General features: G+C 37.3%; 3 protein-coding genes and 1 long non-coding RNA gene across 5 annotated transcripts in view; 2 read left to right on the forward strand and 2 right to left on the reverse strand.

Moving 5' to 3' along the window:
- LOC121415143 overlaps positions 1-6,063 on the forward strand; it is a 33,723-nt gene extending 27,660 nt beyond the window's left edge. Inside the window, exons 12-13 of the mRNA XM_041608275.1 lie at positions 4,705-4,735; positions 5,938-6,063. Coding sequence (XP_041464209.1) covers positions 4,705-4,735; positions 5,938-5,964 — 58 coding nt within the window. The 3' untranslated portion in view covers positions 5,965-6,063. The remainder of the gene's footprint in view (positions 1-4,704; positions 4,736-5,937) is intronic.
- Positions 6,064-7,744: 1,681 nt separating this feature from the next.
- LOC121415144 lies at positions 7,745-8,747 on the reverse strand. Its single transcript, XR_005969959.1, has 2 exons — positions 8,563-8,747; positions 7,745-8,471 (listed from the first exon to the last, which is right to left on the reverse strand). It is a non-coding gene; the product is annotated as an uncharacterized LOC121415144 (long non-coding RNA).
- Positions 8,748-13,510: 4,763 nt separating this feature from the next.
- On the reverse strand, positions 13,511-24,930 carry LOC121415145 (centromere protein H-like). Its single transcript, XM_041608276.1, has 7 exons — positions 24,915-24,930; positions 21,667-21,856; positions 19,375-19,488; positions 18,523-18,594; positions 17,041-17,264; positions 15,174-15,270; positions 13,511-14,534 (listed from the first exon to the last, which is right to left on the reverse strand). The coding sequence occupies exons 2-7, from the start codon at positions 21,816-21,818 to the stop codon at positions 14,384-14,386; spliced, it is 810 nt and encodes a 269-aa protein (XP_041464210.1). The 5' UTR covers positions 21,819-21,856; positions 24,915-24,930; the 3' UTR covers positions 13,511-14,383.
- Positions 19,799-25,546, forward strand: part of LOC121415146 — a 30,709-nt gene continuing 24,961 nt past the window's right edge. For both annotated transcript variants that reach the window (XM_041608277.1, XM_041608278.1), the window contains exon 1: positions 19,799-19,984. The gene's annotated coding sequence lies outside the window, so the exon portion shown is untranslated. The remainder of the gene's footprint in view (positions 19,985-25,546) is intronic.

Consider the following 25,546-nt stretch of genomic DNA (forward strand, 5'->3'; position numbering starts at 1 on the left):
TCATGCAGGTGTTGTGAGTTTCAGATACAAATGGGAGCATAAGATATAAGGGGATGACTAAAAGGACACATTTAATGTGACTCGGATGCCTTGACGTTCCCTGAAATCAATGCGTGCAGACAACTGAAGGCAAGATTATGTGGCTTGAGTCTGACTTCCTTTAATCCTCCACTTCAAGGTCTGGGGTATCATCATTGACAATGAGACCTTCAAAGAAGGCTCGCTTATGTAATGGCATGGCAGCTGCAAGTTTTAGGACCTCTGATTTCTTAGCTTGGGAAATTCCCCCAGGGCTGGGCATACAAGGTATCACGTTGACAGGACGTTGCTTTTCTTGCAGCAAAGTGATGAGTTCCGTTCACTGCTTTTCTTCAGGAAATTGACCTCTCTGAAGTCACCCTGGTCATGTGATGTCTTGCTGAAAAGGCACAAAGAGCCTCGCCTAAAGCTGGCAACCTGTACCTCACTGAGGAGGAATCCCCTCACTTTCTTGGATTCGTTTTCGAACTGATGCATCGACTTGTGGTCTAGGATCAGACATTCAATGTCTTTTCTGGAGGACTTGATGATCTCAGTGAAGTCCCTGAAGTCATAGATGGCTGCATGAGAGTTCATTTTTTTTGTGATGCTGCCATGCACACTATCGGCACACATGAACGTGTGCCCCTTCTCCAGAAACTTCAAGGTGATATTCTGCGTTGCCAACAATGGGTCGTTCACAGTTCGTACTAGTGCCGAGAAGAGTGTCCAACATTTATTTTGCGAGCTGCAATTATCTCAGTACATGATAATTTCCTCCTTGTCTCTGTTGTTATGGATGAAAGACAAAAATGCAATTGAGATGTTAAATGCCTTTCGTCCTGCCTCGGCTTCATGCCACAGCACACATACGACAGGTCCATCCTTCTTTGGACATGCGAAAGTTTCGTTGAAAAGAACAATTTTCCTTGAGAAAAAGTGCTCCTTTGTCGGAACTTTGGGCATTGTTATTGCCTTCTGAAGATCCACGCTCACCACAAGCAAACCGTCATCTTTATCCATCCGGGAAGTATCCTCTGTCATAGCTTCACGTGCTTGATGAGCTCTTAGTTTATGTTCAGGGTAGGCTGAACAGGCATCACAGTTGCATGTGGAACACATGTGATCTTCTGATTTGGGATGTGCATTGTCATGAATGTAACATCTGTCACACAAGTCATTCTCAGGCTGCGTAAAAGAAATGTTCAGAGAGTTAACTATCTGCAGAAAGTATAAATATGAACAAACTGTTCCATGTTCGTCTTTTTTCTTGTCACAAAACTGTCTGTGCATTTCTGGAACTGACAGATCTGAAGGCAGATAGCGCCTGTTGGGTGCATGTTCTCGTTTATAATGTGAGATCTGAGGTCTGTACGACTCTATGTGATCCTTCACTTGCTGGCAGTAGTCATCTGGGAACTTATTTGTAGGCACGTGATGACCTCTGCCGTCCCCTTGTGCCCCAACAATAACTTCTGAATCGCCACTCACAACTACTTTACTAGCATTCTTTAAAGCTGCAACTACAACATTGTCGCAGGTATATCCAAGTGTGTGCAGGAAAAAAGACTTGCACACCGTCTTGTTACCAAGTTTCGAAACCAACATGTTTGAACGACGGGATTGTTTTTGTCTCACCTGCGAAGCAAAGTGAGACTATAGGCGCCGACGGCGGCGGCGGCGTCAACATCAAATCTTAACCTGAGGTTAAGTTTTTGAAATGACGTCATAACTTAGAAAGTATATGGACCTAGTTAATAAAACTTGGCCATAAGGTTAGTCAAGTATTACTGAACATCCTATTAGAGTTTCATGTCACATGACCAAGGTCAAAGGTCATTTAGGGTCAATGAACTTAGACCATGTTGGAGGAATCAACATCAAAATCTTAACCTGAGGTTAAGTTTTTGAAATGTCATCATAACTTAGAAAATATATGGACCTAGTTCATGAAACTTGGACATAAGGTTAATCAAGTATCACTGAACATCCTGCATGAGTTTCACGTCACATGACCAAGGTCAAAGGTCATTTAGGGTCAATGAACTTTGGCCGAATTGGGGATATCTGTTGAATTCCCATCATAACTTTGAAAGTTTATGGATCTGATTCATGAAACTTGGACATAATAGTAATCAAGCATCACTGAAAATGTTGTGCAAGTTTCAGGTCTCATGATTAAGGTCAAAGGTCATTTAGGGTCAATGAACTTTGGCCGAATCGGGGTATTTGTTGAATTACCATCATAACTTTGAAAGTTTATTGGTCTAGTTCATTAAACTTGGACATTAGAGTAATCAAGTATCACTGAACATCCTGTGCGCGTTTCAGGTCACATGACCAAGGTCAAAGGTCAATGAACTTTGGCCGAATTGGGTGTATCTGTTGAATTACCATCATAACTTTGAAAGTTTATGGATCTGATTCATGAAACTTGTACATAAGAGTAATCAAGTATCACTGAACATCCTGTACGAGTTTCAGGTCACATGATCAAGGTCAAAGGTCATGTAAGGTCAATGAACTTTGGCCATGTTGGGTTTTTTTGTTGAATAACCATCATATCTCTGTAAGTTTATTGGTATAGTTCATAAAAAGTGGACATAAGAGTAACCATGTATCACTGAAGATCTTGTGCGAGTTAGAGTAGTATTTAAAGTCAGCACTGCTGCTATATTGAACCGCATGATGCAAGTGAGACGGCCAGAGGCATTCCACTTGTTGTGTATATGTAACTCTTTTTTTGGGTACTTCCCTAACATTTCTGACAATGAAGTCTCTACGACGATCAAAACTTAAGTTCCAGTACAAATCATGAATAGTCTCTCTTTCGGGAGATGTGAATTGCTGGGAACACCATTTCTTACACTGGCATGTTGGAAGCAAAGGATGTTTTTTTCGATTTGCGTCATTTCTTTCCTTTTCTGTACGGCATCTTTTTCCTGCATTAGGAGAAGAAAATGGTTACAAGCAGTTACTGTATTAATTTAGGTACCATTCTTTCACAAGCAGTATGACCAAAAGTCTTGGATTTTACCATATTTTGGAGAAAATAATCCTTGATTGTGAATGACGATTTGTACTGGGTACATATTTCTTAATGAGATTCCTAAGATAAGCAGGGGCATTCCCATGAAAACATTTAAATACAAAAGCAAGAATTTTAAACTGAATACGACCCCTTTATTGGCAGCCAATAGGAGGATTGGGGTCCCGTGTTTAAGTTTCCTTTTAAGTTTCAATCCTTGCTGCTGAATTTTGGATGTGCAGGGCCCGTATTCCACAAACTTTAAAAAAAAACTTGCTTACAATAAGCAAGCTAAGAAAAATTGCTTACGTAAGCAGACGCTATAAGCCATATTCCATAGTTTTTAAGAACATTTGCTCATAGTATGCTAATTGCCTTAGAATTTGTGCTTAAGTAAGAAAACATAGAAGTATTCTAGAAACAATTTTTGTCTTTGCTTACAAAAGACGCGATTTTAAGTCAAAATGCTTACTTTCTCTGATGTCACAATTTGTGATCGCCGGCTATCAACAAAACTTCCCCGGCCCCTTGTGCGATGAATTTTCCGAGGGTGAGGCGGACTTAATTGAATTTAATCACTGACTATGAATTATTATCATAGTTTTTAAAATTTTGATGGGGACCGAGTCGGAGCTAGCTGTCAGTGTAAATTTCTGTTTTGTTACCCTGTTAAAATATACTCTTGACTAGAGACACCTGAGACAGATGTATTCCACTCCAGTCTTCTACTATGGTTTTATTATAGTATCAGTGATATCCATAATTATGTACGTGCATATGGTACAATGTAATACAATTGTCACATAATTATATCATTGCGTACAATGCAACATGCCCAAGCTTCAAGCTTACAGAGATATAAGACTTTCGTCTTGAATTTAAGCCACCTATTAACCATAAACTAGTCTCTGACTTTCGTGGCGCACAATTTGTGGAAAAAGATGTATGTTGCAGATACACTATTTTGCCATAAACTAGTCTGACTTTCGTGGCACACAATATGTGCTGAAAGCTGTATGTTGCAGATACATTTGTTTGCCATCAACTAGTCTATGAAGTTCGTGGTTCACCGATTATGGTAAAAAGATGTATGTTGCAGATGCACCCTTTTGCCAAATTTCACGAAGCTGGGTGCGCTCACTTATTTGATGGCAGAAAAGTGGAACTAACAGATACACCTTTTTACCGATAAACATTGCGCTCTACTGCAGCATTTTTGGAGTGTATCTGTGAGATACATCCTTCTACCATCAAACGAGTTGGCAAATTTGAAAAAAGTACTGCAGATAGCCCATGCTATCTTGAAAATGAAAATACCTGTAATTATGAGAGTAAGATAAATGAAAAGAGCTCCCTGAAAACCCCCCCCCCATGTCAAAACCTGAAAAAGTCAAAATTTTCAGATACATCGTTTTGCCATGTGACGGCCGTTCGGTACTCGAGAGGACAAAATAAAAATGGAGGTCAGACGTACAAATAAGCTGATTCATAAATAGAATTTCGAATTTGATGTCATTTCTAGTTCGCCAAAGAATTCTGGTAGTTGTACTATGCCGACTATTATCTCTCTGTTGTATTGGTGTTTTTATGCTATGCATGCAGTGTAACACAGAATTCCTAATATTTATTCTTTTTACTTGTTTGTTGTTTCTCCTCAGGGCCTGTTGCTACTGTCCAAGAAAAAAGAAGGTATGTTTATTACATTTTAGGACATCATCATTTGGTCAAATTAAAGATAAACGAGAAATGTTCATAATAATTTTTCCAAAAAGAAAGAAACATCTGGAATGGAATTAGTCTTTACATGAACATGAAGTTAGACCAAGTGCTGAAGCATAAAACAAGGAAATGTGCTAGCTCCTTTAAAAAGTTGGAGAAAGACCCTCTTTCTTCTTCTTTTTATGTTCTATGGTGATCCTCAAAATTAGCAACATTGCCATAAAATGGAATGCTTTGATTTGAAGACCATACTCTCCAATTGTTTGTGTATACAGTTCTCAGATTTTCTCCATTGTCTCCAAAAATGCAGCTTGCCTCTTTGTAAATCAACTTATATTGTGTGAAATATATCTCAAGCATGAGATGTGCACACTGTTCAATAGCATTGAAACTTCCACAGCAGTCCACAATAACGTGTCAAAGAAACTCCTGTATCTTTTTTTCTTCAACTTTTCAACTTAAGAAAAAGATTTACTCTTTCAGTTAAGCTAATTTTTCAATTTTGTTGCTTTTTAAAGACCAAATTTACTATTTTGGCTATTTACAGAGAACCTTCCCTGGTAACTTATTGTTGGTTTTAGGATACCTGGGGAGCGTTTCATGAAAGGACTTGTTTTATCCGACAAGTCCTGTTTTATCTGACAGTTGCTATAGTAACAGTGCTTCTTAACCAATCAGAATCCAGGAAAGTTGTCAGATCTGACAACTTGTCGGACGTAAATATTGATGAAACGCCCCCCAGGTCACTTACTTCTGATTAGTTGGTTCCTGTCCCTTACCAGTGGTCATTGTTGAAAAATATTAGTATGCATCGGTGATCTTGATTGGTTTCTGCTTTTTTGTGATTGATTATGAACCTTTGTGTTGGGTAGCCCAGGGCCTAGTCTTACAAAGAGTTACGATTGATCCGATCAAACCACAACTATTGAAATCCAGCAATGTCAACACCTAAAAATGCATATTTGTTCCAAAAAAATCTAGATATAATGCATATTCATTCATTCATTCATTCCTTTTCTTGTTTACAAAGGAAATTGTTCAAATTCCTGTAGAAAAAATTATGACATTGTTGAATTTCTATATAGTTGAGGTTGACCAATCGTAACTCTTTGTAAGACGGGGACCCGATGGAATTTCTTTACATTTCATTCTTTTCTCTCTTTTTGATACAGTGTTTATTAAGAGACCCAGGCTTGTGAAAATCTGAAGGAGTACTGCAGGCAGGTTTTTTTCCAATTGCCAACTTGTCTACTATCATTTGGTCTACCATCAGTTCGTCCAATATCCACATGGTCTTCTTTCATTTAGTCTGATGCTATTACATCTGATAACCAGTTGGTCCAATAGCCATTTAGTCCATATACCATTTGATCTAATCGGACTAAGTGTTAAATTGCGCAAAAGGAATGAAAATGAACTGGATATTAGCCCAACTGGTTATGAGACAAAATGGTCATAGATGAAATGGTGATTAGACGAAGTGATGATTGGACCAATTGGTTAATGGACCTAATGGTTGTAAGACGAAATGTTGATGGACGGAATAGCATTAGACTAAATGAAAGTAGACCATGTGGTGAGTGGACCAGTTGGCAGTAGACGAATTTGCAATTTACCGTGCAGGCATTCCATCGCTACTTCGGTGGTCATACTTGCGTCGCAGTAAGCTGTCATTCCCGAGCAAGACGACTGTCCTATTCTTCAAATTCAAGTGCTTCATGTGGGGATCCAGCAATGTGCTGCAGATATAGGGATATTCTCTATTTCCTGTACCACTCTCCTGCTCATCTTGTCGAGATCCCACTGTTCAGGCTGAAACTTTTATGATGGTTTCATTTTCTCTAATTTCACAGGTCCAACATAACCTGAAGTTCCACTGTCGTATGCTTACGCCAGGGGAGCATTTCGTAAAAGGTCTTCTCGGACGTTTTATCCGACAAATCCTGTTCTATCCGATTGTTACCATAGTAACATTGCTTCTCAGTCATTCAAAATCAAGTAAAGTTGTCAGATCTGACAATTTGTTGGACGAAAGTGTTGATGACACACTCCCCCGGAGCCCCATCACAAACAAAGAGCAAATTTGCCATTATGACACATTTATAGGAAAATTCTCGTTCAAACTTTCGAACCCCAACTTCGAGTTCCTAACCATTCTCACCAACCCCTCCCCCATCCAGATATCAGCAATCCTTTGCAGGAATGCTAATCCTTATGAAAGTAAACAAACACACACTCGGCCCAGTTGTAATCCAACTCTGACCCCCCCCCCCCCCCCCCCCCGAGAAGTGAAGAGAAGAGAGAGAGGGGTATTATAAACATGCAAGAGTCCTGAACTGTTTTTTTTTTTACTTATTGTAATTTTTCCAACTGTGGGTAATTTTGCAGCGTTCAAACTTCCATTTTTATCTTCATCTAAATTTCGAATCGTTTTTGGATATGCCAATGTCCTAAAACAAATAGAATACTGATTCATCACTCCTAGATTTCTGTCGGCCAGGAAGCTCTTAAAAGTTTGTTTATACTTTTGTGAAAGATGAACAGTTGCAAGTTGCGATGATTGCTGTGTGTTATCAGCTCTTATCAGCTGTCAGTCCACCCCTCCCCAGTTTTAAATGAGAGAAATGAAAACTCTCCCCAAAACTGGAAGTGGGGTGGTAAATACCCCTCTTGAACTCCCATTGACATAACACACAAGGCAATGGGGTTCCTGTGTTATAAGCTGGTGGGGTATTTTTTTAAATGGAGGAAAACACATAATGAACTGCCTTTGTAACAGGGCTCAGCAGCCAATCACAATCAAGGATTCCATGTCCGTTACAATATAATGGAAAAGTTACAGTAGTTTAAGTCATTATGAAACAGCTCAGAATTGTGGAAATAAACAACTCATGAATGTGCAGAATGGGTTAAAAGAATCAGAATATGTGTACACTGAAATATTGGCTGGTAAAGTATCAGATTGCCTTGCCTTCTCAATTTATGGAATATCTGAATTAGCCATTATTCTTCAATGTATTTCTTCTTTGTATAGTTCAATCTATGGATAGTTCATATTTTTTCTGTATTTTTAAAGGAAAATATTAACTAAAGAGCTGGGTAGTGGGAATTTTCCTTGAAGCAATCTAGTTGTTCTAAGAATGGATATATCTATTATCTCCATGACTAGAGCTTGACGACTGAAGAGTTTGAAGACTAAGAAACTGTTTTATATGTACAAGTGCTATTCTGTTATGAGCAATTATTCCTTATAGTAAGGTTTTTTTTTTCTTCTCTTGAAGCAATATTGTAATTTGATCTGTAAGAATAAATAAATTATTTTGTACAGAATGATTTGGGTATAAAGTTAATAAGATGATATCGTGGTGTAATTTTAATCAGAATATATATTTTGGGAGATATATATATGTAAATGATATATGTGTTGCTTCTTAGTAGGTGTATAAAATGATTCATTTGAAAAGTGATTTTAGGAGGTAATAGGGCTCTTTTAAAAAACTAAATGGAAGATATAGAGATTAGAAGAGTTTGGTGTTTGTATTCTCATGTTACCATCTTAAATATCTGAAGTATGAGGTCTGAAAAGGTAGCAATGCAAGTTCACATCCTGGGAATGCGAAAGGCCTCTGATATTGTATTCGGCTGTCCACTGCTGGCACTTTTTTTGTTGACTCTGGCTCTGGGCTGTCTTTTGTCCGGATTGGACCTTGGTGTTTGGAGGTTCCCTTTCCCAAAGCTAACATAGAGGGCACATGTCTCCAATCTCTAATCAGCACCAATCCACTCATCTTTTGGACCTTGGTGTTTGGAAGTTCCCTTTCCCAAAGCTAACATAGAGGGCACATGTCTCCAATCTCTAATCAGCACCAATCCACTCATCTTTTGGACCTTGGTGTTTGGAAGTTCCCTTTCCCAAAGCTAACATAGAGGGCACATGTCTCCAATCTCTAATCAGCGCCAATCCACTCATCTTCTGATTGGCGCTGATTAGAGATTGGGAGTCATGTGCCCTCTATGTTAGCTTTGGGAAAGGGAACTTTAAAACACCAAGGTCCAATCTGGACTAGGCTGTCTACCAAGTTGTCACCCCAGCCATTGTGTTTACTTAACAGAAGTAAAATCATTAGAGGAATATTAGGTGGTTCCAGACCGCCTCAAAGTTTGTCAGTTCCAGGTGTTTTCTGATTGGGAAATTTACCCTGATCGGAAAATACCAGGTAATATTGGCAATGTGAAAGCAAATTACGCGTAATCTCCCTGAAAGAAAATACACACTAAATCGTATGTTCTTGTCAAAATTACGAGAACTTTCGCTGGGATTTTTCCAAGGTCGCCGGTATTTTGGCAGTGTGAAAGCAATTTACGGGAACTCTTAGCTCAGTGTGTAGTTGGGCGCGGGCACCGTGGGTGGCTGCTGAGCTAGTGATTTTGAATCTCGCGCCTTGCCTGCTTAGACCATACTGTGCATGCTCGTAACTTCAGGAACTTATCCTGAAGAGTACGTTTCGGGGCGGTGTGAATGCAGGAATAATTAATGGGTATTTTTTTTAGCCTAAGAAAGGTTTTGTAAGTTAACAAGGATTCTTATGATGGAGGCGGTTTGAAACCACCTATTGTGTATGGGAAGGATATGCGTAAAAGCTGAGTATATGAAGATTGGTTTTCTTCATATGCCAGCCATTGTCAAAGGAAAAATGAAAGTAGTTGCAGTCGACACTGATTTCATGAGATAGTCTTTAATACCAAGGTTAATTGTCACCGTTTCCTTGCAGATCTAGATTTGATACAGTTGAACATTGTAGTATCATGAAATCTAAGCTGAAAAACGATCACACTGAAAATCATCAACACAGATAAGCACACGTGGGACAGTGTATTATTGTTATCGCTTGCAAAAATGCCCAACATTGTGCCCAAATATCATGCTTGTTTTGGTTATTTATAAGCAATTACACAAATTCCTTCCGAATCCTTTGGCACATATGTTTATATGTACGTACAGACACTTGAGTGGTCATGATTGGAGTCTGTACAAACTCAGTTTGAAACGATTATCTTTGAGGGACGATGGCCGAGTGGTTGAGAAATGATGTCCTTAATCGGCTTTATCAAATTCTACCCAGGTCTCTGGTCTCTTTGAGGGTGTTTTAGCTTCTGGTCCATTGTTTGTTCACAAACCATCCAAGGTGAAGTAATGCCAACAGTGGCATACCTAGGATTTTTTAAGGGGGGGGGGGCAAATTCGTCCGCCAAAAAATGTGACAAGCAAAAACCAGAAACAAAAATGACAAAAAAAGAAAAGGTCTTCAAATTCAAAGGATTAAGCCACTATTGGCTTGTCAGGGATCAGTTTGGACTCGTCCCGAGGGGGGGGGGGGAAGCGGGGATACGTCCCTTGCATGTGTTGTGACTCGTCAGGGAGGGCAGTCTGCTCCCCCCCCCCCCCCCCGAGGTACGCTAATGAATGTCAACCATTAATAATGAACGGTTACACGTATACATGTAAATGGGTGTCGATTGAATATGATTGTTTGTCAGGGAACAGAACTTGTATGTTGGCATGTCAGTTTTTAAAGAGCTCAAACCACAGATCTCTGAAACAGATAAATTAGAAACTGACTTGTGTTTATATATTACATCAGCAGTACTGATACATTGCATCCATACATTTCAAATGTATAGAAATTGATAGTTTTCACTACCGTTTCTTCAATTTGAACAGGAGCTCACTTTTGGATGGACTGTTGACATGACTATATTTCTTAGTCTTTAAATCAGGGGTGTGAGTGGTCACGAATAAAAAGATCTGAAAAAAGCTGAAGAGTATTGAAAAAGTCTGAAATAGAAAGAGCTCCCATACTTTTTGTACAGAGGAAAGCCGAATATAAGCTGAAATTCAGCTGAAAATCAAAAAAAAAAAAAAAAATCTGAACTCTCTCACCCCTGTTAAATGTCAACTGTGCTTTTTATTCCTATATCTAGACTCTTCAGTTTGACCATATTACATTCATTTGTGTTACACTTTTTTTGTGGCCTCACTATTTTTCATTACAAAAATTCAAGATTGAATTGATAATTTGAATTTATTATTGGGTTATCGCGCCCATTTACTGTTCTTGTCTGGTCTTTCACTTATCAAGGAATGCTATGATCATTAGCAGGTATCTGTCTTTCATAGTTTGAAAAAAATGTGCAGGTTTGCATGCAACAGATATCCGTTTTTGTAATTCACTGTTATTGAATTTGATACAAGGATATTTATAGGAACTAAGGATATTGTCATTACCTAATTCAAAGAAGTTATAATCTTAACTGGACATCTGTTTACTTTTGATTAGTATTTTAAGGAAAACTTAAAAAAAAGGAAAAGGAATAAAGGGGTGGTATTCTGAAAATTGTCTTAAATATTCTTGTAACTCGGTAAGATAACAGCTCGCTAAATTGTCTCAAATCGGTATTCTGAAAATTGTCTGATCTCTGTAAGGACGTCCTCTATTTTATCTCTGACATGCCCAATATTTTATCATCAACCAATCAAATTCTTTATATGCATAGGTCAACCAGTAGAAGCGTCTTGTCTGAAAATGATTGAGCGCATTGTTGATATGAGGCGTAATTTCCTTGCGCCCCCGACGCTTATGCTTGTGCGCTTCTGTGCAAAAAATACCTGTGGCTCTTCGCAAAGACACATGTTTTCTCTGGAAAGATTCATCATCTCGAATACCAATTTTTTATTGCTGAAAAGTCTACCGATCCGTCATAATGTCTTTGGAATGTCTCCTTTTGTAGAACATGATGTTATTGCAGGATGCAGTAAGAAATTATTATTGCAGAAGAAACAAATATTGCATGCAACATCAAGTTACAATAGCCCCCTACCGCTTGTAAATTATTGTAAAATCCACCAATTTTTACTGCAATGTATAGTGGTAAAAAGAACATAAAATAGGAAATAAAAAATTGGGAGAAAATATTTAAATACAACAGACATAAGATTCCATTTAAAGAGGGCATATAAAACTATTGTGTGATCTGTCTTTCTTACTGCTCTTCCAGATTATGTTACCAAGCAAAGACAAATACAATTTTATCATCATGTACAAGCAAGATATTGTATATATATGAAACTTTTATTTATACAAAATAAATACATGTATACAAGCAACTAGTATAGTAATGAAACAAAGATCTATTTATAGAGAAGAATTTCTCAAATTTTATACCTTGTATATTTACTATGATTGGTGCATATTGGATGGTCTTATGAATAAAATGACGCTTTACTAACATTGGAATTACTTTTGTCTTTGCTTATTCATTTTTTGTCATGTAAATGGGGAAAACATAACATACTTCAGGACTCACTATGTCACAATAGTGAAAACAGCATGAAAATGTTGAAAAAAAAAACAGAAGTGTGATGTTTAAACAACCAAACAATAAGTGTACATGTTAATCATACTATTTGACAAAGATTTTTTCTTATTAAGCTGATATAACTTTTCAGATGTTTTGTTAAAAATCCAATCAAGAATGTCCATGTCACTGCCTTAAACATCAAGAGAACTGAACAAGTGCCAATATGAATTATCTAACTTTTAAAAGTCAAGTCCACCCCCAACAAACAGTTTAATTGTATAAAAAGAGACAAATAAAACAAGCATAACACTGAAAATTTCATCAAAATCAGATGTAAAATAAGAAAGCCATGACATTTCAAACTTTGCTTAAATAGTGATATTCACATCCAGGTCGGTATGCAAATGAGGAGACTGATGACATCACCCACTTGCTATTTCTTTTTTATTTCATTATATAAAATTTAGGCCTACAATATTTTAATTCTCCCCATTGTTATGTGAAACAAAGTTTTATTCCTCCTTGAACATATGGAATTACCTTCTTTTTTTCCTTTTGTGGTTTTGACAAATCTGTCCTCATTTTAAATCTGTAAAAATTGAAATATTATACATCAAATAATAAAAACAAAAGAAATGAGTAAGGACATCATCAACTCTCTCATTTGAATATCACCAAATTTTGCATATATTTGATTTGGTAAAAATAAGTGAAACTTGAAAATGACAAGACTTTCTTATTCTGCATGTGGTTGTGAAAGAATTTTCAGCATTAGGCTTGTTTAATCTTCTTGGTATTGATTCAAATCAACAATTTTCTTGAGTGAACTTGACCTTGAAACATGGTAACAAAAAGTGTTGTTTCTCAAACATAAAAAGGGCCACTTAAACGTCAACAATAGTTTCTCCTACCAATATATTTTAGAACATATAATAAAGAATGTCAAGGTCATTTATCAGAATATAAGACAAGTGAAAATGTAAGGCTCTTGAACAAAAAAAGATGAATGTTTTGTTCTCAAATACTGAGAAAACTCATTGGAGTATATTACTTTCAGACACATTCAGAAAACCCAAACCATTTCATGTTCCTTTTTTAAACACTGAGAAAAACAAATAACTTGGTCCTGATACTTCCTTTGAAAACATTCAATTAACAAAAAGACTTGTGACTCTTTGTCAAAAAGTCAGAAAACTGCTAGGATTGGGTCAATGTAGCCTCCGATAAAACCCCCTCAAAATGAGTGCTTCACTAACGAAAATGAAATTATAATGCCATCTTCCCAAACACAAAACAATTGATTAAAAATGACAAATATTTTACCAAACATGATAACACCAAATAAAGGATCAACAAGGTAGGGTTTTGGGGTTTTTTTTTTACATAGAACCATGGAATTAGGCATCTTTGATTTCCTTTTCCTTTCAAAAAATAAAAATTCAAGCTGAACTCGGTTATTACTACATCAAAGAGGTTGTGATGTCCACTCCAAGTGGTCAATTCACAAAAGAAGTCCCAGTCAAATCACTGTGTCATCTACCTTGAAGACTTTACCCAACATGAACTGTCTCTCCAAATGATTAGTCCCACTAAAGTTCAATCAAGTTTCAAGTGTTATCCCAGTCCAATCAATCTGTTTTTTAGAGTGGAACATTAAACCCACTAATAACTCTCTCAAAACAGTTCTTTAGTTCAATCTACTGTTAATCCAGTTCAATCACTTTGTGCGTTAGAAGGGTTTATTAAACCCTCTTGAACTCTCTCAAAACAGTTCTCTAGTTCAATCTAGTTTTAACTGTTGTCATAGTCCAATCACTGTGTTCTTTATAGTGGAACATTAAACCCACTTAAAATCTCTCCAAACAGTTCTTTAGTTCAATCTAATGTTCCAGTTCAATCACTATGTTCGTTAGAAGGGTTTATTAAACCCTCTTGAACTCTCTCAAAACAGTTCTCTAGTTCAATCTAGTTTTGACTGTTGTAAGAGTCCAATCAATCACTGTGTTCTTTAGAGTGGGATATTAAACCCACTTAAACTCTCTCCAAACAATTCTTTAGCTCAATATAGCTTCAACTACTGTCCAGGTCCAAATCACTGTGTCCTTCAGGTCGTAGCCTTTAACCAACTTTGATCTATCTCTCCAACTGATAAGCTCCACCAAGTTCAATCAAGTTTCAACTGTTGTTCCAGATCCAATCACTATGTTTTTTAGAGTATGACAATTAACTCACTTGAACTCTCTCAAGTAGTCCTTTAGTTCAATCTAGTTTGAGCTGTTGTCCGAGTCCAATCACTATGTCCTTTAGGTCCGGGTCTTTTGCCCAGTTGACCCCACTTCCGATGATAAGTCCCTGAAGAATACCCTTTTCCATGGCAACATGAGAGATGAGATCATCCAGTTTCTCTTGCCTACATTGATAGGAAGGAAACCAGTATGAAAAAAAAGATTAACACATTCTCAGTTCATGATATTATTGATATTGATATTTATCTTCAATTGATTTTTATTTCTTCTGTATAACAATATATGGTAACACAAATATTATAAAGAAGTTTTGACAATAAATCAGGTGTATACATTACTGAACATAAAATCACTGGTGGAAGACGGACTGTCATTGTTAGCAAAATGCCTGAGAACATGACAAACCAAAATATATCACAAAATTATAATCATATTTCTCCTGCAGCATTTGGTCCTGTCTTAATATCTCAGAGGGCATAGGGTTAGAGTTAGGAATGTAAAGTTTTTATTTCAGAATAATGTAAAGATAAGGATTAGGGTTTATCTAGTTTCGAAGGTTAGGTTTTGTGTTTGGATTGACGTGCAGATTTTCCACAGGAGCAATTGTCGCCGGAGCAAATGTCATGGTACCATATGGCCACCTGTTTCCAGTGGCCACTTTTCTGTTTGCCCAGGGTGGTCATAATAGACAGGATTGACAGCATTTTCCAATCTAAAGCCATTTGTTGAAAAAATGCCAATCCTTGATACCACACCCTTAACTATGCTATCCCTGTGAATAAAAGAATCTAAAATCTTCTTACTCTTGTCGTACAGCGTTGCTTGGTTCAGCTACCTGCTTGTCCGCACTCTCCTTGCTCTGTAACTTCTTCATCAAGTCAACATTGGCAGCTTGAACATCTATAAACGTACAGAAGATGGTGTTGCAAAGTTGTCAGGGTGGAAACAGGCGGGAGGAATCACAAGTGCAAGATTTTAAAATGGGGGCATTGTGGTCTAGTGGTTACGACACTGGTCTTTCAATCTGAGGGACGTGGGTTTGATTCTAAGCCATGGTGTGTTTTCCTTCAGCAAGAAATTTATCCACATTGTGTAGGTGAGGTGAATGGGCACCCGGTAATTTATTCCTAGAAATGCAGGATGCTGTTAAAGCCAGGATAATTATGCTGCATTACTGTGGAGCACGTAGAGACTTCTAATTGAACAAGTGTTAAGTACTAATAATACTAATTATAATAGGCATTTAGATAGCGCCATTTATCAAGAAATATTCTCTTCCGAGGTACGTTATTATTATTGCCCCGCCTTTAGCTTGGGCTGCTTTTCAGTGCTCATGCATTATAGGAATTAATCCTGCCGGGTACCCATTCACCTCACCTGGGTTGAGTGCAGCACAATGGGGATAAATTTCTTTTTGAGGGAAATTACGCCATGGCTGGGATTCGAAACCATGACCCTCTGTTTCAAAGTCAGAAGACTAATCCACTGGGCCATAACACTCCACGACGCTATATAAGCAAAGCAAGTATCATTATTATAATTACACTATATTGCTCATGTAGAATAAACAGGAAGAATATCACAAACAGATTGCGTCATGAGCATGGAGAATCGTTACTCCTCTTTAATCGGAAAAGAAATTGAGGTGTTATGTTATTGCAGGAGTTACTAGCATATAATTGTTGAATATATATATAAATTCAGTTCATATCCATGAATAATTTATCTGCAATAACACTATTTGAAGTGGAGGGAGGCATACGTGTTGTCAGGTAAGTCAAACTGAAAGATGTGGAGTTTGATAGACAAGAAATTCATTCAAAAGTAGAGTCCCGCCCAACAATAGGTTGATTTGAACTTTATCAATGGGTCTACTGTTTAAAAAAGTGGATTCATTAATCACAAACAGTTGACTCATTAATGAAAATAGTGTGCTTAACCAAAACAACATGCATAAAATTAGAGCAATGTGACAAAAATCTGCATCAGCAAAGGACATTTTGTTTTAAATATGCAGTGAGTTAAGGCATAATTTATACATGAAATCTGCATAAACCATGGGTTCAACTAATGGTTTTCAAAGCCACCTTTGTGAATTCAGGCCAACATGTTCCATGAAGAATCATACCAAATCCAATATTACAGGAGGAATAAGCAGGAAACGTTCAATAATTCAGTATATTTTGATTTCTGGAGTTGTGTTTGATTGTAACCTAGTCCTGCAAAGGGTCCCTAGGGACCCGTTTCACAGAGTTACCAAACCACTATGGTATTTTGCCACTGTTGCAACTACCATGGAGTCCTTGATTATGATTGGCTGCTAAGCCCTGTTACCATGGTAATTGCCATTATGGCAAAGTTCATACAGATGCAACCCTTTATGAAATGGACTCCACAGTCCAATCTTACAATGAGTTCTGATTGATTCGATCAACCTGAACTATATCCATCAACATCATATTTTTTTTCTACAGGAAATTTGCACAATGTCCTTTGTAAACCAAGAGAAGCACTCTGAATATTCATGAAATCGATGAATGCATAAATATACTTATCTGGAAAATATTTTGAAGAAACGTGCATTTTGGATGTTGACGTTGCAGGCTTTCCATGTTTTTGGTTGATCGGACCGATCGCGACTCTTTGCAAGACGGGCCCAAGATGACTTACCCCTTGTGTCTTTCTTGCTCTGATCGATCTCCTCTTGTAGAGCCTTGCAGGTCTTGATGTGGGCTAGAATGTCCGAGGAGAGCACCCTCTGTTTGTCACATAACTTCTTTGCCCAAGACGAGGGCTTCTCCGCCCCCTCCCCACCCTCCTCCTGATTCTCCTGGCCTTCCACCTCCGGTTGATCAGGGAACAGGAGCTGCTGGTACTTATAGCCAAGCTGGGCACTACCAGGGGTAAGAACAGCAAAGAGGAACAAAGTCACTTTCAAATTTGAAGAGATATTACAATCAATGCTTATGATTTACCATTAGTCTGCTGTGCAAACCCTTCACTTATAAGGTTAAGGAGTTTGAATGAACACCTTACAATGTCTTACGTACTGATGGTCAGCAAGTTTTATATGTGCTAGTCTTTTTGTGAAGACCCACTTGTGTTCATCAAAGTTTCAATCAGGGTCTGTGCCTGACCTAAAGCCTGATTTACCATAGGTGGCAATGGCCCTTTCAAGATCTGGGAAATAGGTGCAAAACAATAGTGTTCAGATAAATTTACACAAACAATCAAAGTGTGATTGAGTTGAGTCACTTATTGTATAAAAGTTGATTTTCCGTCAAATAATACCCCAAATTAAAGCAACAAAAAATTGAAAAAATTTATTTGAAACATTTGTTATTCTATATCAAATGCACATGCCGATCAGATTTCCGTGGTCGCATGAAATCCAACTTGGAAAGATTCCCCAAAATTACATCATGCATTTCATTATATCAAGAATGTCATGGCAGTCCTCGTTTGTGTCACTTTAGAACTTGACAAGTTATTTGATCACATCATCCCCACAAGGCTTATATTTCTAGATTATTGATGCATATTTTCAGACCTTCATCTAGAATAACAATCCATATACATATATGTTTCAAAGTCAAATGAAAATGAAGCCCTTGGAACAAGCTAATTTGTAAGAAAAGAAAACTTGATGAGAAAGTTCAAGATTTATTGGACAAACAATAATAAAATTATGTTCATTTGAATATATCAAAATCACTAATGCCATGGAGATCTTCAAATGCTAAAAAAAATCATTATTTGTTTCAAACTTTCATTGCTTTGTTTCTTTGATTTTTACTGTTTTCACACAAGCTATTTGTTCCCAGAATTTAATTCTCCATAACATACAGGACTATACCCAACCAAATAAGAGATCTACACAACACCAATATCAAACAGATCTGTCACAAGTCAAGGCAAGTGCTTTTCTGGACTTTTTCTTTGTATCAACCATAATCGTTTGGAATAAACTCCCTGCAGACAGTGTAAACTTAGTAGACTTGTCTCTTTCAAAAACAAATTTCAATTAGTACTTAGAGCCACCCCACACGTAGCATGCTCCTTAACTTTAACTTAGTGTGATGTGCCAATCCTGGTATTTTGCTATTAAACTCAATGATAGAGATAAAGATACAAGAATTTTTAAATCCTCACCTTCTGATGACAAGTTCTTGGATTGCATTGCTGGATTTCTCCTTGATGAACTCTTCCTGGAGTGCAGCAATCCTGAAAGACATTAAAATAGGCAAAAAGAAGCTGCTGAAAACTGCTTATTTAAAAAAAAAAGAGAGCCAATGGAGTAACTTAGAGAATCAAAAGGGGCCTAAGCTTTCGACATTAAAATACATAGAAAATAGTTGAAAGTCACATGTAAAGTTCTGTACAATATAGAAATTACATAAATCAAATTTCCAGAAGTCAATAATCACCTAACTCAAAGCATTTTGCAGACAAGACTATACAAAGAATACGTAATTTACATCTTCTAAGTCAAATTTCTTCAAAGTCAAAATAGCTTTCCTTTGTTTCATGAGATTCGATTTTTATGTGTATTTGAGTATAATTTGTTTTCTTAAAACAAAGTAGTATTGTGCAATATTACTTATAATAATTACATTTATATATCCATTAATTCGTAATGTTTCCATGTGCTTTACATTGTAATTATTATTAACCCAGTCGGTGGATCCTAGCATTCCCGCAACACAATAAATATATCTTTCTCCACTCCCTGGGAAGCGTTCCAACTAGAGTTCCAAGACTCAATTGCTAGGCATATTACACAGGCTTTTTCATCCTACCAGGTACCCATTTAACACCTGGGTGTAGAGTGGCAAATAGTGGATAGATGTCTTGCTATAGGGTGCAAGACCATGGTGGGATTCAACACACAACCCTCTGATTTACAAGGCGAGAGTCAGAACTGCCACATCACGAGTCCACAACGCTTTCTCAATAGGGTGTGGTGCAAGAAACTCATTATTTTCTATTGGTTACGCTTCTTACCTTGTTGTCACATCTTCGATATCATTAGAATCACTCTCAGATGTAGGAGAGTCTTTTGATGATTGGATCAATCCACTCTGCACTTGCTTCAGATTCTCTAACCAATCTAAGTATCTAGGTAGGCAGAAGAAAATATGGTAACTGTGTAGAGACAGGCACTGATTTTATGTATCATGTGAACGCTTCCTTTAATCTAGATTGTATGCTGTGTGAACACAGCCTCTTTTATGACTATAAACATTCCTCTCTCTTGGCTACAAGTATGTTAATGACAATGCATCCCTTTCTATTATGTTAGCTTAAGCTGCTGCGTTGGGCAATTTATAGGGGTCTATTGTAATATCATGCCTTGCTCACTGATGCTTGGCAGTGACATAGCAGTAACTCCTTGAAAGGCAGGGTATAAATAGGTAACACAGTTTAGTTAGAGAGTAGTTTGCTTCTAATGGATCCATCGCTGAAAGTGTGTATCACCTGGCCTGTGGACATGATATTCCCCGGCAGTATACATCCCCCAGCTAGGACCCAACAGAGCGCTCTGCAAAGGTAGCTTCGCATTGCTTCCAAGCTTCAACCAGACCATCGAAGTACTCCGTGATCCATTATTAAGGTTAGCTTTAGTAGTTTAAAGGGAATGAAACCTTTGGAACAAATAGGCTTGTGTAGAAAAAGAAAAATCAAAGAATAAGAATAAAGAAAGTTTGAGAAAAATCGGACAATAAATGAGAAAGTTATGAGCATTTAAATATTGCAATCACTAATGCTATGGAGATCCTCCCATTGGCAATGCGACAAGGATGTGTGATGTCACTGATGAACAACTTTCCTTTTGGTGGACTATAAAATACCCTCAAAATGTCTCTTTTTGCTTTTTCTTATGATGATACAAACTCTTTATCCATGATGTATTTAAAAAAAATATGTATTACATGCCCTCATGTAGAAAGAACACATGATCTCTGGATAGATGTGATAAAAGAGGCAATTCAAGTGAAATATATACTAAAGTAATGGGGAGAGTTGTTCATCAGTGACATCACACATCCTTGTCGCATTGCCAATGGGAGGATCTCCATAGCATTAGTGATTGCAATATTTAAATGCTCATAACTTTCTCATTTATTGTCCGATTTTTCTCAAACTTTTGTTGATCTGTTTCTTTGATTTTTCTGTTTTCACACAAGCTATCTTGTTCCAATGGTTTCATTCTCCTTTAAAGTATACAGTATAAGTTAGGTCAGGCTACAACAACTGTACTAAGTTCACAAAATGTAGAAGAAAAAACAAGGCTTTCTTTGGGAAGAACTATCACTGAATTTAATATCAATAAAGACTCATTGTCAGCTCCAGCTATGAAAACAGAGGGATGATCATAATTGCTCTGCCTCCTGGGCCTTGAATTTGGTAAAATATCCTAGCTATTATTATCCTGAAATTGATACGAGTGAAAGAAATACATGCAATTTCACTGCATAATTGTTCAAACACGTTTTAAACACAAACATACTGATATCACACTTAGCAAGAAGATTTACCCTAGGCCCCCTATTGCATTTGTGAGAAGAAAAACAAATTTCAATCAGTGAACAACAAAAATGATGTCTTTATATCAAAGTTCGCCCAAGATAGTAAGCATGTGGATCATGTACTCTATCATCTGTTGTATCTTGGGGTAATTGTCAGAGGGAAGCGAGAGAATCTCCAAATACATCCGCATATGAAACTGTGTGTTATGTACACTATCATGGCCATTGACATGGGAATAAGTTGGGGTTTTTTTCCCATCCAAACTGCTGCATTGAATAGTAGGCCTATAAAATGGAAATTTCTAGAGTGTTTTATTGGGTCCTTCATACCTATAACATGTATAATTTGGCCTGTATAGAAGATTTTCCACCATTTGAGTGTTCAACACCAAGTGTCTACTGAGGATACTGCAAGTGCGTGAAATAGGCCCAAAATGAACAATAGAGGGTTGATTAAAGCAATTTTCCATTCAAATCCCCCCCCCCATTTTTCACACTTAAAATATTGTATTCAATGATGTAGAGTAGACTTTCAATTTTGTTTACTTTATGTTGAATCATTCAATACCAGTATTACACATTTCGTAGAAGTCATAAAGAAGTTTTCTCAAATTATCGCGAAGCCAATATGCCCCTCTAGAGCTGAACCTGTAAATTTTCAAGTATGTGTATTTCCTTTAAAAAAAATTGAAACATTTTCTTCAAATGACTGACAGCTTCCGAAAAGCCCCGACACAACAATACAAAGAGATATAGATGTAGTTACCTTACATATGCGCATATATTTTGTTGTACTGATATGGACGTTTGAGTGCCTTGGCTCGAGTTGAGGTCGAACTGCTGTGAAATATCTCTCATCTTCTGACTGACTGACTGAAAGTCACCTTCAGGCTCAGCCTCCACTGGTGTCTCTTCCATGATGAATAGGGTGTGAGTGTGTGTTAGTACTATTAGATCTATGATGAAAAATTAAAAAAAAAGTAGGATGTAGGTCGGGTGTCCGGACACTTCATATTTTTGCATCCTTCTTTTTTGTCTTTAGATTACACTAAAAGTATTAATTCAATAGTTGTAAATGTATTCACCTTCTATTTTATTCTCTACAATATTTCCCAACATTTTGTACTAAAAATTGATGAAAACTTTGCTTGTAAATTTTTCAAAATGACTTTCTAAAATTGATCGTCCAGACACACAACAATTGGGTATTCTCAGATTCAGAGAAATAAAAGTTTTTACACAAAATAGCTATACAGCCAAACTTGCTGAAGTCACCACCTGTACCAGGGTGACCAGATTTCACAAAATGAAATACAGGACAATCGACAAAGCATGCTGCACGAGCGGATAGACCGAGCCAAGTCATAAAAAGAATTTTGAAAAATAAACAAGGCTACACAGTGTTAGACTTGCAAAAAAATCAAAGAAAAGGAAGGGAGGGTGAATGAAGGAAAGATAGAAAAGAGATTAATTGAGAGAAAAAAAAATGAAGGGGAAAATGAAGTAAAGAAAATTAAGGTAACAAGAAAAAAAAATAATAAAAGAAAGAAAGTTAGAATGAGAAAATGATTAAAGAAAGAATAGAAGAAATATAAAAAAGTGTCCGTCATTCTTTCAAATGAATAAAGGGAATCAATGTGTGGGGAAAATAAAGGAAAGAAAGTTTAAAATGAAAGGAAAAAAAAGAGGAAGAAAGAATTCAAGAATGAAGGAAAGAAAAATGTTTCATTCATTCTTTGAAAGAAACAATGAAAGTAAATCAAGAGGGGAGGAAAGAAAGAATAAGGGAAAAGAATTGGAAGGGAAAATTAAATAAAGAATTAGAGAAAGAAAGGATGAATTAAAGAGAGGGAGGAAATAGGGTCATTCCATCTGGATTCACCCAGTGGTTGCACCCGACCGTCTCAGAATTCGTTGTAAATTGGTACACATAAAATTCACCATGGCCCATGCACAAAACAAAAAAATTAGTCAAATCGGTCCGTCGGTTCTTGCGCTACGGCCCGCACTTTTCTACTTGTTTTGACAAAAATGGGCGTGACCTTCAACTTTCAATGGCCATTGCGTCGTAACGTGTTGACCAATTTTCACGAAACTGGTACCATTTAATAGGAAATTCAGAGAGGAATCCAAAACATGCATCAAATAATGTCTTTGAGTGATTTATAAGGTAATGACCCTTGACCTTTACTTTGACCTCCAGACAAATATTTTTTTAACTTGATTTTCGTGTATGGAAGCGGGGTCCCCGAAAATGCACTAAAAATGAAGAAATCAGTGATCTTCCACGGGCTTGCAAACTTTATTTTCTCACTAATTTATGATGGTATCTTCAAAATTCCAATAGAAAACCAAATCAGAATTTTTTTCTTTCTTGCAGTTACGGCGATATCGGACTTTGCAATTGTTTTTTAAGTTGCGAGAGAGCACATGAGAGCAAATCGCTCGCCAATTTTGTGATTATTTTCGCTATTCAGCAGCCATAAAAATAGTAAATATCAAGAAAATTGATGATGCAATGAAAAAGGGAACATCAAAAATTTCCATGCGGCGGCCAAAATAGATGCGCGCGAGGACGATCAACTACTTTCTTTTTTTTACTTGGCCTAAATTGTGAAAACAGAAATTATGCACTAACATCGATTATATGGATAGGTCTAACGAGTGGTAGAATCCTGACGTCGAGACAGACTGAAACCTCAAAAAACTGAAAAATTCTCTCCTTCTCCCCAGTCTCGATCAGCCGTTTTTGTTGTGAATCATAACAAACTGGCCGATCGAGACTGGGGCAGGAGAGAACTTTTCGGTTTTTTGAGGTTCCAGTCTGTGCATCGATGTCACAATTCTACCACTCGTTAGTCTGACCTTAGGCTTCATCCATATAATCGATGTTAGTGCATAATTTTCTGTTTTCATAATTTATCTTGCTAGATATTTTGACCATAATCTACCCTCTGCCCGTGAGTATGGGTAAATACACGGTAAGCTCCTGGGCGCCGGACCGCGTAGTCCGGCGCTCCCTGGGTTAGGAGTCCACAAGACTAAGTCATGTAAGTACGGGCAGTAGAGGCGCACGGCCAATATTGGAGACTGTCTCCAATCATGGACCTATTACGAGATAGGTCCATGCTCCAATGTGGGAGATTATCTCCAATATCAGACTTTTGTAAAGAATTTGGGTATCCAATTTCAGACTTAATCAGAGACAGTCTCCAGTTTTGGAATTGGAGACTAATTTCCTTTGTTTACATTTGCGGCAAAAGGATTACCTTGGCAGCAAATAAAAATGTGATTTAAGCAGATTCCTCATGAAAATTTACACCTTTTCAGTCTACTTTTGTTTTGATAAGGATTTTTGTTGTCATCCACACACAAAACAAATGGGCTTCTGACCTCAGCGAGACAAAATTTTGGGTGTAAAAAAATACCGTAAAAAATTGTGCTTTTGTTGGTGTTGTTTCTTTTGTCATTTTGCAAAGCAAGTCTCCAATGTGGGAGATTGTTTCCCCTATTGGAGAGAGTCTCCCACATTGGCCATGCGCCGTGCCTCTACTACTGTTGAGTGATGGGATGGGGTTCCGGATCATGGATTTGCGCAAAAGCCCGAGTCAAGAAGTTCCAGGGCACCGCCGACCGTTGGCATTGGTCGGGGGGATTTTGCATTTTTAACCCCCTCATGGCGGTTGCACGATTGCGATCCATCTGTGTACGAGGAGGAAAAAAAATGTTAACAAGTTTTTTAAACTCCTCGAAGCAGACGGCTACCAGCCGCGAAGCGGGCCAGACCTCCATGGGTTACGCCCCGAGCTGAGCCCGGAGGAATGCCGGCGTAGATTTCGTCCTCGGCTGGCGCTGGGACGTCGGCCGGCCGAATTGCAATTTCGCAAATAACCTACAATAAAAGATAACCACTAGAATCTAGTTAAATTGATTAGATTGTCATCAAGAGTTTACTAGTAGTACGGTACCGGTAGTAGGCCTAGTACCGTACATAAATAGTAGATTCGAACTTACGCGCCTTTTCAGTCCCTCTCTTGGCTATTCTTCTGCTATGGGCTATGTTATTACGTACGGTAGTATAGTACGGTATGGCCGGTAGTCAAACAACTCGTGCTATGCTCATTCGTCAGTCAATAATTCAATCGACCCATATCACAAGATGCTCGGCAATTTTAATTTTGTTCACATTTTCTGCAGTGCCATTCATAGTCCAGTAGAAATTGTTCATACCTGGAAAAGTGGTTCTAGATGGGCATTGAAGTATTTGTTTAATTAGCCTGATTAGCATAATCATCAAATTAGATATGTAATTTGCTACTTCTCTTAAACCAGAAAGATTGAAAACATAAATCACTTTTCTAAGAGGTGCTTTTTTTGTATAAAGAAGTTTTATTTGTCAACAACTTCAATTCATACATGTCATATACAAAACAAAATACATAGGGCCTACATCAAATACAATATATCTTTACAATACAAATTAATATATGAATACATAGTAAACTCATACAGTTATATATTTTTCTCTTTTTTCCTTCAGTGTTACAGTAAAACGTAATAAAAGTCAACGTACTCGATTTTTGTCGAGTGTATTCACAACATAACAGATTTTCCAAATACACAAAACCAATCATTAATACAACCTA

The sequence above is a fragment of the Lytechinus variegatus genome, chromosome 5 (assembly GCF_018143015.1).
Source record: "Lytechinus variegatus isolate NC3 chromosome 5, Lvar_3.0, whole genome shotgun sequence".
Classification (NCBI taxonomy): Eukaryota; Metazoa; Echinodermata; class Echinoidea; order Temnopleuroida; family Toxopneustidae; genus Lytechinus; species Lytechinus variegatus.